This window comes from Bos taurus, chromosome X (assembly GCF_002263795.3).
Source record: "Bos taurus isolate L1 Dominette 01449 registration number 42190680 breed Hereford chromosome X, ARS-UCD2.0, whole genome shotgun sequence".
In the NCBI taxonomy this organism is placed as follows: Eukaryota; Metazoa; Chordata; class Mammalia; order Artiodactyla; family Bovidae; genus Bos; species Bos taurus.
In genome coordinates this window covers 28,349,033-28,364,139 of record NC_037357.1, presented here as the reverse complement: position 1 = coordinate 28,364,139, position 15,107 = coordinate 28,349,033, and the positions used below count along the sequence as shown (strand labels likewise).

General features: G+C 42.9%; 2 protein-coding genes and 1 long non-coding RNA gene across 3 annotated transcripts; 1 reads left to right on the top strand and 2 right to left on the bottom strand.

Annotated features, from left to right (window-relative positions):
- Positions 1 to 7,150: 7,150 nt before the first annotated feature.
- On the bottom strand, positions 7,151 to 10,234 carry LOC100850168 (spermatid nuclear transition protein 3-like). The gene is made up of 2 exons (XM_024988616.2): positions 7,745 to 10,234; positions 7,151 to 7,565 (listed from the first exon to the last, which is right to left on the bottom strand). The coding sequence occupies exons 1-2, from the start codon at positions 7,859 to 7,861 to the stop codon at positions 7,350 to 7,352; spliced, it is 333 nt and encodes a 110-aa protein (XP_024844384.1). The 5' UTR covers positions 7,862 to 10,234; the 3' UTR covers positions 7,151 to 7,349.
- Positions 8,755 to 13,920, top strand: LOC132344289 (uncharacterized). Its single transcript, XR_009493506.1, has 3 exons — positions 8,755 to 9,110; positions 13,349 to 13,423; positions 13,522 to 13,920. It is a non-coding gene; the product is annotated as an uncharacterized lncRNA (long non-coding RNA).
- On the bottom strand, positions 11,465 to 13,297 carry LOC112445077 (spermatid nuclear transition protein 3-like). Its single transcript, XM_024988617.2, has 2 exons — positions 12,059 to 13,297; positions 11,465 to 11,879 (listed from the first exon to the last, which is right to left on the bottom strand). Exons 1-2 carry the CDS (start codon positions 12,173 to 12,175, stop codon positions 11,664 to 11,666), a joined length of 333 nt encoding a protein of 110 aa, XP_024844385.1. The 5' UTR covers positions 12,176 to 13,297; the 3' UTR covers positions 11,465 to 11,663.
- Positions 13,921 to 15,107: the final 1,187 nt, after the last annotated feature.

The following is a 15,107-nucleotide window of genomic DNA, read 5'->3' as shown; positions in this document are numbered from 1 at the left end:
GTTAGTTCCAAGGCTGCTACTTGTTTTTCTTACATTCCAACTATGTTAACCAATGCACTCCGAGGTACACAATGGATAAGGGATATGGGCACTTGGCAGCAAACATTGGCCCAATAATGAAATTCTACACCAACACTACTCTAATAGTTTTTAACTCTTTAAAAGGCTCTATATTTTTAGAATGTTTTAGGCTTCCTATGTCTCTCACGGTTGGGGAGTTGTGAACAATCATGTGTGTTAATTGCAAGAGTATGGATAAACCTATCAGGCAAGCTAGAATGCCAACAGAGGGGTTAAAATAGAAATATCCCTTTCATGCCCAGGAGACTCATTAACTAAAGCCCTAAGTTGACTTTTTCCAGAGAAAGGTGGTCGTGGATAGCCCCCTGTCAATGTCAGAAGAGTTGGTGAAAGGCACAAAATAGTAAGACAGACAGATTCTGGTTTTGGGTTAGAAGCTTGAGCAGATCCAGGGGATCCCTTGAGGCCTGATCCATCTTTGCCTGTCAGGCCTCTTCCACATGACCTTTGTCATGGGTGGGATCTCCCGTGGTGGCTCCTGGCACCAAGCACAAGACAAAGACTGGCTGAATGGGTATTAAAAAAAAACAAGACCCCTATATATGCTGTCTACAAGAGACTCACCTCAAAACAAGGGACACATACAGACTGAAAGTGAAGGGCTGGAAAAAAGATATTTCACGCAAATGGAGACCAAAAGAAAGCAGCAGTAGCAATACTCATATCAGATAGAATAGACTTTCAAATAAAGGCTGTGAGAAGAGACAAAGAAGGGCACTACATAATGATCAAAGGATCAATCCAAGAAGAAGATATAAAAATTATAAATATATATGCACCCAGCATAGGAGCACCACAATATGTAAGGAAATGCTAAGAAGTATGAAAAGGGAAATTAACAGTAACAAAATAATAGTGGGAGATTTTAATACGCCACTCACACCTGTGGATAGATCAACTAAACAGAAAATCAGCAAGGAAACACAAACTTTAAATGATACAATGGACCAGTTAGACATAATATCTGTAGGACATTTCACCTGAAAACAATTAATTTCCCTTTATTCTCAAGTGCACATGAAATCTTCTCCAGTATAGATTATATCCTGGGCCATAAATTTAGCCTTGGTAAAATCAAATAATTGAAATGATTCCAAGCATCTTTTCTGATCACAATGCAGTAGGATTATATGTCAATTACAGGAGAAAAACTATTAAAAATTCCAACATATGGAGGCTAAACAACACGCTTCTGAATAACCAACAAATCACAGAAGAAATTAAAAAATATATATATAAAAATCTGCATAGAAATGAATGAAAATGAAAACAAAACAACCCAAAACCTATGGGACTCAGTAAAAGCTGTGCTAAGGGGGAGATTCATAGAAATACAAGCTTACCTCAAGAAACAAGAAAGAAGTCACATAAATAACTTATCTCTGTGCCAAAAGCAACTAGGAAAGGAAAAAATGAAGAATCCCAGGGTTAGTAGAAGGAAGGAAATCATAAAAATTGGGGCAGAAATAAACACAAAATGAAGAAAAGAGATGATAGCAAAAATCAACAAAGCCAAAACCTCTTTCTTTGAGAAGATATATAAAATAGACAATCCATTAACCAGACTCATCAAAAAACAAATGGAGAAGAATCAAATCAACAAAATTAGAAATGAAAATGGAGTCATCACAACATACAACAGAGAAATACAAAGGGTCATAAGAGACTACTAAAAGCAACTATATACCAATAAAATGGATAAATTGGAAGAAATCGACAAATTCTTAGAAAAGTATAACTTTCCAAAACTGAACCAGGAAGAAACAGAAAATCTTAACAGACCCATTACAAGCCTGGAAATTGAAACTATAATCAGAAATCTTCCAGCAAACAAAACCCAGCACCAGATGGCTTCACAACTGAATTCTACCAAAAATTTAGAGAAGAGCTAACACCTATCCTACTCAAACTCTTTAAAAAAATTGCAGAGACATGTCAACTTCCAAACTCATTCTATGAAGCCACCATCACCCTAATACCAAAACCTGACAAAGATTCCACAAAAAAGAAAACTACAGTCCAATATCACTGATGAACATAGATGCAAAAATCCTTAACAAAATTCTAGCAAACAGAATCCAACAACATATTAAAAAGATCATATCTCATGACCAAGTGGGGTTTATCCCACGCATGCAAGGATTATTTAATATCCGCAAGTCAAACAATGTAATACACCATATTAATGAATTGAAAGATAAAATCCATATGATTATCTCAATTGATGCAGAGAAAGCCTTTGGGAAAATTCAGCATCTATTTATGATAAAAAACTCTCCAGAAAGCAGGCATAGAAGGAACATACCTTAACATAATATAAGCCATATATGATAATCGCACTACAAACATTATCATCAATGGTGATAACTTGAAAGCATTTACCCAAAAGTCAGGAACAAGACAAGGGTGCCCACTCTCATCACTACTATTCAACATAGTTTTGGAAGTTTTAGCCATAACAATCTGAGAAGAAAAAGAAATAAATGGAATACAGATTGGAAAAGAAGAAGTAAAACTCTAACTCTTTGCACATGATATGATCCTCTGTATAGAAAACACTAAGGACTCCACCAGCAAATTACTAGAGCTGCTGCTGCTGCTGCTAAGTCGCTTCAGTCATGTCTGACTCTGAGCGATCCATGGACTGCAGCCTACCAGGCTCTTCCATCCATGGGATTTTCCAGGCTAGAATACTGGAGTGGGGTGTCATTGCCTTCTCCGATACTTAGGCTTCAGTTCAGTTCAGTTCAGTCACTCAGTCATGTCCAACTCTTAGTGACCCCATGAATAGCAGCACTCCAGGCCACCCCGTCCATACCAACTCCCAGAGTTCACACAGACTCACGACCATCGAGTCAGTGATGCCATCCAGCCATCTCATCCTGTGTTGTTCCCTTCTCCTCCTGCTCCCAATTCCTCCCAGCATCAGAGTCTTTTCCAATGAGTCAATTCTTCACATGAGGTGGCCAAGGTACTGGAGTTTCGGCTTTACCATCATTCCTTCCAAAGAAATCCCAGGGCTGATCTCCTTCAGAATGGACTGGTTGGAACTCCTTGCAGTCCAAGGGACTCTCAAGAGCCTTCTGCAACACCACAGTTCAAAAGCATCAATTCTTCGGCAGTCAGCTTTCATCACACTCTAACTGTCACATCCATACTTGACCACTGGAAAAACCATAGCCTTGACTAGACGGACCTTTGTTGGCAAAATAATGTCACTGCTTTTCAATACACTATCTAGGTTGGTCATAAATTTGCTTCCAAGGAGTAAGCATCTTTGAATTTCATGGCTGCAATCACCATCTGCAGTGATTTTGGAGCCCAAAAAATAAAGTCTGACACTGTTTCCATTGTTTCCCCATCTATTTCCCATGAAGTGATGGGACCAGATGCCGTGATTTTTCTTTTCTGAATGTTGAGTTTTAAGCCAACTTTTTCTCCTCTTTTTCTCCAACTTTTTCTCTCCTCTTTCACTTTCATCAAGAGGCTTTATAGTTCCTCTTCACTTTCTGTCATAAGGGTGGTGTCATCTGCATATCTGAGTTTATTGATATTTTTCCCGGCAATCTTGAGTCCAGCTTGTGCTTCTTCAAGCCCAGCGATTCTCATGTTGTACTCTGCATAGAAGTTAAATGAGCAGGGGTACAATATACAGCCTTAACATATTCCTTTTCCTATTTGAAACCAGGCTGTTGATCCATGTTCATTTCTAACTATTGCATCCTGACCTGCATGCAAATTCCTCAAGAGGCAGATCAGGCAGTCTGGTATTCCCATCTCTTTCAGAATTTTCCACAGTTTATTGTGATCCACATAGTCAAAGGCTTCGGCATAGTCAAAAAAGCAGAAATAGATGTTTTTCTGGAACTCTCTTGCTTTTTTGATGATCCAAGAAAAGACCTATACATAGAAAACTGTAAAACACTGATGAAAGAAATCAAAGATCACACAAATAGATGGAGAAATATAACATGTTCATGGATCAGAATAATCAATATAGTGAAAATGAGGACACAACACAAAGCAATCTATAGATTCAATGCAATCCCTATCAAGCTACCAATGGTATTTTTCACAGAACTAGAACAAATGGTTTCACAGTTTGTATGGAAATACAGAAAACCACGAATAGCCAAAGCAACCTTGAGAAAGAAGAATGGAACTGGAGGAATCAACCTGCCTGACTTCAGGCTCTACTACAAAGCTACAGTCATCAAGACAGTATGGTACTGGCACAAAGGCAGAAATGTAGATCAATGGAACAAAATAGAAATCCCAGAGATAAATCCACACACCTATGGACACCATATATTTGACAAAGGAGGCAAGAATATGCAATGGAGAAAAGACAATCTCTTTAACAAGAGGTGCTGGGAAAAATGGTCAACCACTGTAAAAGAATGAAACTAGAACACTGTCTAACACCATACACAAAATAAATTCAAAATGGATTAAAGATCTAAACATAAGACCAGAAACTATAAAACTCCTAGAGGAAAACATAGGCAAAACCCTCTCTGACATAAATCACAGGAGGATACTCTATGACCCACCTACCAGAGTAATGCAAATAAATGAATAGGACCAAATTATATAGCAAAATAGCAAAAGAGTAAAAATAAATGAATAGGACCAAATTAAATTCAAAAGCTTTTGCACACTAAAGGAAACTATAAGCAAGGTGAAAAGACAGCCTTCAGAATGGGAGGAAGTAATAGCAAACAAAGCAGGAGACAAATAAATAATCTCAAAAATATAAAAGAGGCTCCTATGGCTCAATTCCAGAAAAAGAAATGACCAATTCAAAAAACGGGCCTAAGAACTAAACAGACATTTCTCCAAAGAAGACACACAGGCGGCCAACAAACACATGAAAAGATGCTCAACATCACTCATTATCAGAGAAATGTAAATCCAAACCACCTTGAGGTACCATCACACGCTGGTCAGAATGGCTGTTATGCAAAAGTCTACAAACAATAAATGCTGGAGAGGGTGTGGAGAAAAGGGAACCCTCTCACACTGTTGGTGGGAAAGCAAACTAGTACAGCCACTACAGAGAATAGTGTGGAGACTCCTTACAAAACTGAAAAGAGAACTGCCATGTGAACCAGGAAGCCCACTGCTGGGTATACACACCAAGGAAAACAGAATTGAAAGAAACACGTGTACCCCAATGTTCATCGCATAACTTTTTATCATAGCAAGGACATGGAAGTAATCTAGAGGACAATCAGGTGACTCAAGGATAAGAAAGCTGTTGTACATATACACAAGGGAATATTACTCGTCCATTAAAAAGAATCCGTTTGAATCAGTTCTAATGAGGTGGATGAACCTGGAGCCTATTATACAGAGTGAAGGAAGTCAGAAAGAAAAACACCAATACACTACACTAACACGTATACATGGAATTGAGAAAGATGGCAATGATGACCCTATATGCGAGAAAGCAAAAGAGACACAGATGTATAGAACAGTCTTTTGGACTCCGTGGGAGAAGGCGAGGGCAGGGTGATTTGAGAGAATAGCATTGAAACATGTATATTATTATATGTGAAACAGATCACCAGTGCAGGTTGGATGCATGAGACTAGGTGCTCAGGGCTGGTGCACTGGGATGACCCTGAGGGATGGGATGGGGAGGGAGGTGCGAGGGGAGGTTCAGGATGTGGACCCCATGGACACCCATGGCTGATTCATGTCAATGTATGGCAAAACCCACTACGATATTGTAACGTAATTGGCCTCAAATCAAAATAAATGAATTTAGAAAAAAGAACTGAAAAAAAGCAAAGAATAAAGAAAGGACAGCACACCCAGGGGGTCTTTCACTTTGATTGATTTTAAATCACATTCAGTGACTGACTGGGAATCATCAATGGGGTCTCCCAGGAGGTAGAGTGCCAGAAAGATTTAATTAGGGAGCTGCAGTCCAGATAAAAGATAACATATCACTGAGTTAAAATTTGAACTCAACTCTTTTGATGCCCACGGCGAAACTCTGTGTTTTAGTTGTTTCTCAAAAGTTTTGTGAAGGCACGCAGGATACTTATGGTCAGAGACTGCCTTATGTATCTCCATATTTGATTGACTATTCCTTGGACCTTTTAAAACATTTCAAAATGAAGGGTAACACCAAATTAAATATTTCATACTCTTTCTTTTAAACCGTGAGAAACTTGTAGAATTTGGACTAACAAAAGACTTTATTGGGGAAGAATGTTTTTCGACTGTAGTTATTTGGAAATCCTAGGGTATGGTGATACTTACAAGACCAGCTTTTACTCAGTCTTATGTTAGTACTTATGGAAAAATTCTCTGTACAGACTTCCATGACCGTCCAGTGGTTAGGACTCCGTGCTTTCACTAGAAGGGCACGGGTTCAATCGCTGTTCAGGGAACCATGCTTCCACAAGCGGCATAGGGCCCCCCGAAAAAAAAAAAAATTCTCTGTGGGTGGTGATCCTGTTTGTAATTTGCACTGGGATTGGGCCACCACCACTGCTCTTCCTTTGGGAATACACTGCTCCCTAATTTTCCTTAGCAGAAAGGTGTCCTAATCATTATTTGGTTTGTTCCCTCCAAACATTATTTTACTCCCTGGGAGTGGTATTTGTGGGTTTTAGATGTATGAGCACTTTGTGCCTTCTGAGCACCTTTAGCTGACAGCATAGGCGAGTGATGCAACAATCCCTTTTATGAGGTAGGTGGCCAGGAGGTGATTTCTGCCCACCTTTCTCAGGGGGAGTTTCACACTCACCACCCCCATGTGACAACCTCTTCCTCTCTGGGTCTGGCAATCTAGACCCTACTGTCATTCCACACCCCAAACAAAGGCAGTAACACCATACCACTCCTCCTTGCCCTTGAAATCAAGTGTTAAGCAGGGTTATCCATCTTCAGTGCAGACTCCTGACCCAATCCAGACCTCTACTCTCTGGCTAACTGGGGACCCGAGGGTCTGTTCCCCAACCTCTCGGGACCCCATATCCCTCCCATCTCCAGTGCCCACCTCTTCTCTTCGTTCCCTCCCTTCCATCAGAAAATTCACACACACACACAAATATCATCTTTTTACCATTTGATGTTTATTGTAATTGCAGCCATCACTTGATGATGTTAGTGTGAGAGTCTTTTCTTGGTTGGCCATTTCTAACAAAGCAGACCTCTGGAGACCCAGTTCTAAACTGTCTGACCTTTTCGATTCAGTTACTGGCTGCCCAGGTTGGACTGCTCCAGGGTCTCGTATTCTGGGGCGGCTGGGCTTATCTTCTCTTTGGATTCTGCCTCCTTCTTTGATTCCGCCTCATACGTTGGGACCTTTTACGGCTTTGATTCAGTTTCTTACGTGCACAGGAACGGAAAAAACAGTTTGGTGTTCTTGTTTTCTTCACCTTCTTCGACTGAGTGGCATATGATCGGATTTTCTTTCTCAAGGTTCCTTGTAGAGGTCTTCTGACCCTCATGGTCATATTTCGTGCCTGGAAAGACACGACAAGGGTATTAGTTTTTAGGAAAGAAAAAAGCGGCGTTGGAAGGGAGATTTCATGAAAAAGGGATGTGGGCCAATGAGGGCTTTTGTGCCAGGCAAGGGCTGTGTAGAGGTTTTGGGCAGCAAAGTCAGTGGAGAACATGGGCAGCTCAGTTGGAATCATCTTACTTTCACACTGCCTCTGTACCTCCGTTGACAAAGGGTCTTCTTTTTTCCGTTCATCCTGGAAGCAAACCGCATTGGAACTCTTCTGGACTGCCGTGGCTTCCTGGTTACCTTAGTCATGATGATGCCAAGAAGTGGCCTAACCTAGAACCTCTGCCTCTGAGCTCTCTATTTATACCCTTTCAGGACAATGAGGAGCCACACCCTTCAATCTGATTGGTCAGTGAGGCACCACCCCAGCCAATAGCATCTTGGGGGGCTTAGACATCACAATGTACCACTGTGCCCATCAACATGGGCGAGTGGATGCCGAGGGAGACCATTCTATAACTTTTCCACTGCTGACACCTCTGTGTGTCTGATTCTGGGGAGTGGTGATTCAGGGGCACGGTGTTTCTCCTCATGAGCTTCAAACTTCCTTTCAGTTCCCTTTATCCTTTGACTTATATGTGCCACTTCAACACTCCTGCCTCCTTCATCCCTCTATAAAGATCTGCCAAACCCTTTCTGTCCCACTTCAGCCTTTCAGAGTAATCACTTCATCTCTAGACCACCTTCTGCCTCTTGGGGGTTCCTGAGGCCCTTAAGGAACTTAAGCGCAAGCACTTAAGGTGGAAAAAGGTAATAAAGAACACGTTGGGTGTTTTATCTACTGCGATGAGCTTTAACGACCCCCAGACTTGGTGAATGCTCAGTCTGTTGCCCAAAGTTTAATACACAGTCTACATAAGATTACACATCAGAACAAAGACAGTTTTAAATGTCTCCTCCACTAAATTTTTTTGGGATACTTCAACTCTCATATTGAGCAAGGAAACTCAACTTGCCCCATCTACCGGAAATACATTCCTGTTTATTATTATTATTATTTTTTTTTTTTTTTAAGGAAGGTGCTCAAAGTCAAAAGTCAGTTCACCAGTGTACGACTGAGTCTTGACTAAATCACTTCCCCAGTTATCCCTCCTTGACAGTTATCAGTAGGTAGGGCCCATTGCAGTGCTGACCAATAGCTGAGCAGGACAAGTACCTATAGGTAGCTCAGTGATAGTTGGCTGCTTGTGGGTGGGGCCAGTGAGGCACGGACCAATGGCTGAGCTACTCCTGTTGCCTAGTAACAGGATGCAGAGTAATAAGGCACAGCAATGGCTACCTGCGAAGGGCTGTGCTCTGTTACATAAGGACACTTTGGGTCCAGTGTGCTGGAATCTTTGTGATTGACTCATTTCCAACCTCAGATTTTGATTTCACATAATTATTTAACTTTTGCATATCATACTTTTCATTATATTCCCAGGCATACCTGTCACCAGTGCTGTCATCTCTATGCCCCTCCAACAGCTGCCACTTGATCACATGCTCAGCATATCGTGTAAGTAGTTCAAAGCCAACCAGAATGTGAAGTCCAGCCCACCCTGAAAACTACTTTGACAAACCTTAAATTCACAGGGATTCTTATTCTCTTTACAGTGTAACAGAGCAGGATGAGCACAGCCCTTAACAGGTAGCCAATGGTGTGCTTCATTTCAACCCACCCTGCCCCTAGGCAACAGGTGTTGCTCAAACATTGCTTGGTGCCTCAGAGGGCCACATTCACAAGCAGCCAACTGTCAATGAGTGACCCTTAGTTGTCCTGCTTAGCTGATGGTCAGCACCACAGTGGGCCCTGCCCACAGGTTACTTACTATCAATGAGGGGGCCATTGCGAATGTGATTAAGTCCAGGGTGGTGTGCTGGTCATCAGGAGGAGACAGAGATAAGAGGCAGATTCAGGCCTTCTTCTGGAGGCCCTGGAGCTCACGCAGACTTGGGCCAGTGGGTGAGCTGGAGGGCCCAGGGAATACACTGGGGACTAAATGTTGTAGCACTCCATAGCCCTCACTAAGGCCATCAGCTGACTCAAGGATAAGAAAGCTGTTGTACATATACACAAGGGAATATTACTCATCCATTAAAAAGAATCCGTTTGAATCAGTTCTAATGAGGTGGATGAACCTGGAGCCTATTATACAGAGTGAAGGAAGTCAGAAAGAAAAACACCAATACACTACACTAACACGTATACATGGAATTGAGAAAGATGGCAATGATGACCCTATATGCGAGAAAGCAAAAGAGACACAGATGTATAGAACAGTCTTTTGGACTCCGTGGGAGAAGGCGAGGGCAGGGTGATTTGAGAGAATAGCATTGAAACATGTATATTATTATATGTGAAACAGATCACCAGTGCAGGTTGGATGCATGAGACTAGGTGCTCAGGGCTGGTGCACTGGGATGACCCTGAGGGATGGGATGGGGAGGGAGGTGCGAGGGGAGGTTCAGGATGTGGACCCCATGGACACCCATGGCTGATTCATGTCAATGTATGGCAAAACCCACTACGATATTGTAACGTAATTGGCCTCAAATCAAAATAAATGAATTTAGAAAAAAGAACTGAAAAAAAGCAAAGAATAAAGAAAGGACAGCACACCCAGGGGGTCTTTCACTTTGATTGATTTTAAATCACATTCAGTGACTGACTGGGAATCATCAATGGGGTCTCCCAGGAGGTAGAGTGCCAGAAAGATTTAATTAGGGAGCTGCAGTCCAGATAAAAGATAACATATCACTGAGTTAAAATTTGAACTCAACTCTTTTGATGCCCACGGCGAAACTCTGTGTTTTAGTTGTTTCTCAAAAGTTTTGTGAAGGCACGCAGGATACTTATGGTCAGAGACTGCCTTATGTATCTCCATATTTGATTGACTATTCCTTGGACCTTTTAAAACATTTCAAAATGAAGGGTAACACCAAATTAAATATTTCATACTCTTTCTTTTAAACCGTGAGAAACTTGTAGAATTTGGACTAACAAAAGACTTTATTGGGGAAGAATGTTTTTCGACTGTAGTTATTTGGAAATCCTAGGGTATGGTGATACTTACAAGACCAGCTTTTACTCAGTCTTATGTTAGTACTTATGGAAAAATTCTCTGTACAGACTTCCATGACCGTCCAGTGGTTAGGACTCCGTGCTTTCACTAGAAGGGCACGGGTTCAATCGCTGTTCAGGGAACCATGCTTCCACAAGCGGCATAGGGCCCCCCGAAAAAAAAAAAAATTCTCTGTGGGTGGTGATCCTGTTTGTAATTTGCACTGGGATTGGGCCACCACCACTGCTCTTCCTTTGGGAATACACTGCTCCCTAATTTTCCTTAGCAGAAAGGTGTCCTAATCATTATTTGGTTTGTTCCCTCCAAACATTATTTTACTCCCTGGGAGTGGTATTTGTGGGTTTTAGATGTATGAGCACTTTGTGCCTTCTGAGCACCTTTAGCTGACAGCATAGGCGAGTGATGCAACAATCCCTTTTATGAGGTAGGTGGCCAGGAGGTGATTTCTGCCCACCTTTCTCAGGGGGAGTTTCACACTCACCACCCCCATGTGACAACCTCTTCCTCTCTGGGTCTGGCAATCTAGACCCTACTGTCATTCCACACCCCAAACAAAGGCAGTAACACCATACCACTCCTCCTTGCCCTTGAAATCAAGTGTTAAGCAGGGTTATCCATCTTCAGTGCAGACTCCTGACCCAATCCAGACCTCTACTCTCTGGCTAACTGGGGACCCGAGGGTCTGTTCCCCAACCTCTCGGGACCCCATATCCCTCCCATCTCCAGTGCCCACCTCTTCTCTTCGTTCCCTCCCTTCCATCAGAAAATTCACACACACACACAAATATCATCTTTTTACCATTTGATGTTTATTGTAATTGCAGCCATCACTTGATGATGTTAGTGTGAGAGTCTTTTCTTGGTTGGCCATTTCTAACAAAGCAGACCTCTGGAGACCCAGTTCTAAACTGTCTGACCTTTTCGATTCAGTTACTGGCTGCCCAGGTTGGACTGCTCCAGGGTCTCGTATTCTGGGGCGGCTGGGCTTATCTTCTCTTTGGATTCTGCCTCCTTCTTTGATTCCGCCTCATACGTTGGGACCTTTTACGGCTTTGATTCAGTTTCTTACGTGCACAGGAACGGAAAAAACAGTTTGGTGTTCTTGTTTTCTTCACCTTCTTCGACTGAGTGGCATGTGATCGGATTTTCTTTCTCAAGGTTCCTTGTAGAGGTCTTCTGACCCTCATGGTCATATTTCGTGCCTGGAAAGACACGACAAGGGTATTAGTTTTTAGGAAAGAAAAAAGCGGCGTTGGAAGGGAGATTTCATGAAAAAGGGATGTGGGCCAATGAGGGCTTTTGTGCCAGGCAAGGGCTGTGTAGAGGTTTTGGGCAGCAAAGTCAGTGGAGAACATGGGCAGCTCAGTTGGAATCATCTTACTTTCACACTGCCTCTGTACCTCCGTTGACAAAGGGTCTTCTTTTTTCCGTTCATCCTGGAAGCAAACCGCATTGGAACTCTTCTGGACTGCCGTGGCTTCCTGGTTACCTTAGTCATGATGATGCCAAGAAGTGGCCTAACCTAGAACCTCTGCCTCTGAGCTCTCTATTTATACCCTTTCAGGACAATGAGGAGCCACACCCTTCAATCTGATTGGTCAGTGAGGCACCACCCCAGCCAATAGCATCTTGGGGGGCTTAGACATCACAATGTACCACTGTGCCCATCAACATGGGCGAGTGGATGCCGAGGGAGACCATTCTATAACTTTTCCACTGCTGACACCTCTGTGTGTCTGATTCTGGGGAGTGGTGATTCAGGGGCACGGTGTTTCTCCTCATGAGCTTCAAACTTCCTTTCAGTTCCCTTTATCCTTTGACTTATATGTGCCACTTCAACACTCCTGCCTCCTTCATCCCTCTATAAAGATCTGCCAAACCCTTTCTGTCCCACTTCAGCCTTTCAGAGTAATCACTTCATCTCTAGACCACCTTCTGCCTCTTGGGGGTTCCTGAGGCCCTTAAGGAACTTAAGCGCAAGCACTTAAGGTGGAAAAAGGTAATAAAGAACACCTTGGGTGTTTTATCTACTGCGATGAGCTTTAACGACCCCCAGACTTGGTGAATGCTCAGTCTGTTGCCCAAAGTTTAATACACAGTCTACATAAGATTACACATCAGAACAAAGACAGTTTTAAATGTCTCCTCCACTAAATTTTTTTGGGATACTTCAACTCTCATATTGAGCAAGGAAACTCAACTTGCCCCATCTACCGGAAATACATTCCTGTTTATTATTATTATTATTTTTTTTTTTTTTAAGGAAGGTGCTCAAAGTCAAAAGTCAGTTCACCAGTGTACGACTGAGTCTTGACTAAATCACTTCCCCAGTTATCCCTCCTTGACAGTTATCAGTAGGTAGGGCCCATTGCAGTGCTGACCAATAGCTGAGCAGGACAAGTACCTATAGGTAGCTCAGTGATAGTTGGCTGCTTGTGGGTGGGGCCAGTGAGGCACGGACCAATGGCTGAGCTACTCCTGTTGCCTAGTAACAGGATGCAGAGTAATAAGGCACAGCAATGGCTACCTGCGAAGGGCTGTGCTCTGTTACATAAGGACACTTTGGGTCCAGTGTGCTGGAATCTTTGTGATTGACTCATTTCCAACCTCAGATTTTGATTTCACATAATTATTTAACTTTTGCATATCATACTTTTCATTATATTCCCAGGCATACCTGTCACCAGTGCTGTCATCTCTATGCCCCTCCAACAGCTGCCACTTGATCACATGCTCAGCATATCGTGTAAGTAGTTCAAAGCCAACCAGAATGTGAAGTCCAGCCCACCCTGAAAACTACTTTGACAAACCTTAAATTCACAGGGATTCTTATTCTCTTTACAGTGTAACAGAGCAGGATGAGCACAGCCCTTAACAGGTAGCCAATGGTGTGCTTCATTTCAACCCACCCTGCCCCTAGGCAACAGGTGTTGCTCAAACATTGCTTGGTGCCTCAGAGGGCCACATTCACAAGCAGCCAACTGTCAATGAGTGACCCTTAGTTGTCCTGCTTAGCTGATGGTCAGCACCACAGTGGGCCCTGCCCACAGGTTACTTACTATCAATGAGGGGGCCATTGCGAATGTGATTAAGTCCAGGGTGGTGTGCTGGTCATCAGGAGGAGACAGAGATAAGAGGCAGATTCAGGCCTTCTTCTGGAGGCCCTGGAGCTCACGCAGACTTGGGCCAGTGGGTGAGCTGGAGGGCCCAGGGAATACACTGGGCACTAGATATTGTAGCACTCCATAACCCTCACTAAGGCCCTCCACTAGCATTGGCCAAAGCCTTGAGAGGCAGTGTACCTCTCCTGCTTCCCTGTCGCTGCAACCTTTTAACAGTAGTTTTCTTTCTGGATCTCAGTCTTTGAGAACTGGTCTCCCCATTTGGATGCCCTGAGGACACTGAGGACCTATTGTGTTGGATGCCTGTCTCCGTCAGGGATGAGAGCTGGCAGAGTGTGGAAACCTGTCACTGAAGGAGCTGCTGGCTGAGATCTGCTTCCCCTTAACCAGGACTGGGACATTGCAGGGTGAAAGCTGTGCCTTGAGACTGCCCTTTCTTGTCAGGACAGAGAATTACATTCATCTAGTAGAGATTTATAGGAACATTATTACCGGACCATGACCTAACCTTAAGCACAAAGAGTATGACACCAAGAAGTCTGCAGCAACTTACCACAACTCTCTCTAACATTTGCCTTTAAATGCACTTACTGAAAACTTTTAGTAACTCTGGGTTCTTAGGGCATGAACCACCCATCTCCTTGGATGAATCTTTAATAAACCTTTCTCTGTTCCAAACTTTAAGGTGAAGTTTCGATGGGCCTCAGTCTGCGTCAGGCACATGGACTTGCAATTTGAATAACAACGATATTGTCTAAGGACAGACTTTACCTCTCTTAAACAACAGCAGAGACTGTCCAACTGCTCACAATTATCCATAAAATACCCACTGACTTAGCTTGGCTAAACTTTAGCCAAGCTTCTCTCCTCTGAACTTCAGCTTTCCCCCAAGCTTGAGCAAGCGCTAAGATTCAAACATTTCTGTTTCCCTTAACAGCTCATTCTGAGAATCAGCTCACTACAGAGAGAAACATTTCCTGTTAAACTGTTCCATCATGCTGTCTGCTCATCCATCCCCACCACTTGCCCCACCACACACACACACACACACACACACACACACAGAGTTCCTGTTGGCCCTACTTATCCTTCCATGTTAAAGAAACATCTTTTTCTGTTTTATTTTGAGACATGTGAGGATCTGTGCTCAAAACATTTTCCCTATTGCAATCAGTTCCGTTCAATGGCTCAGTCATTTCTGAATCTCTGAGACCCCATTGGCTGCAGCACATCAGGCTGCACTGTCCATCACCAACTCCCAGAGCTTGCTTAAAATTCAAGCCCATCAAGTTGGTGATGCCATCCAAC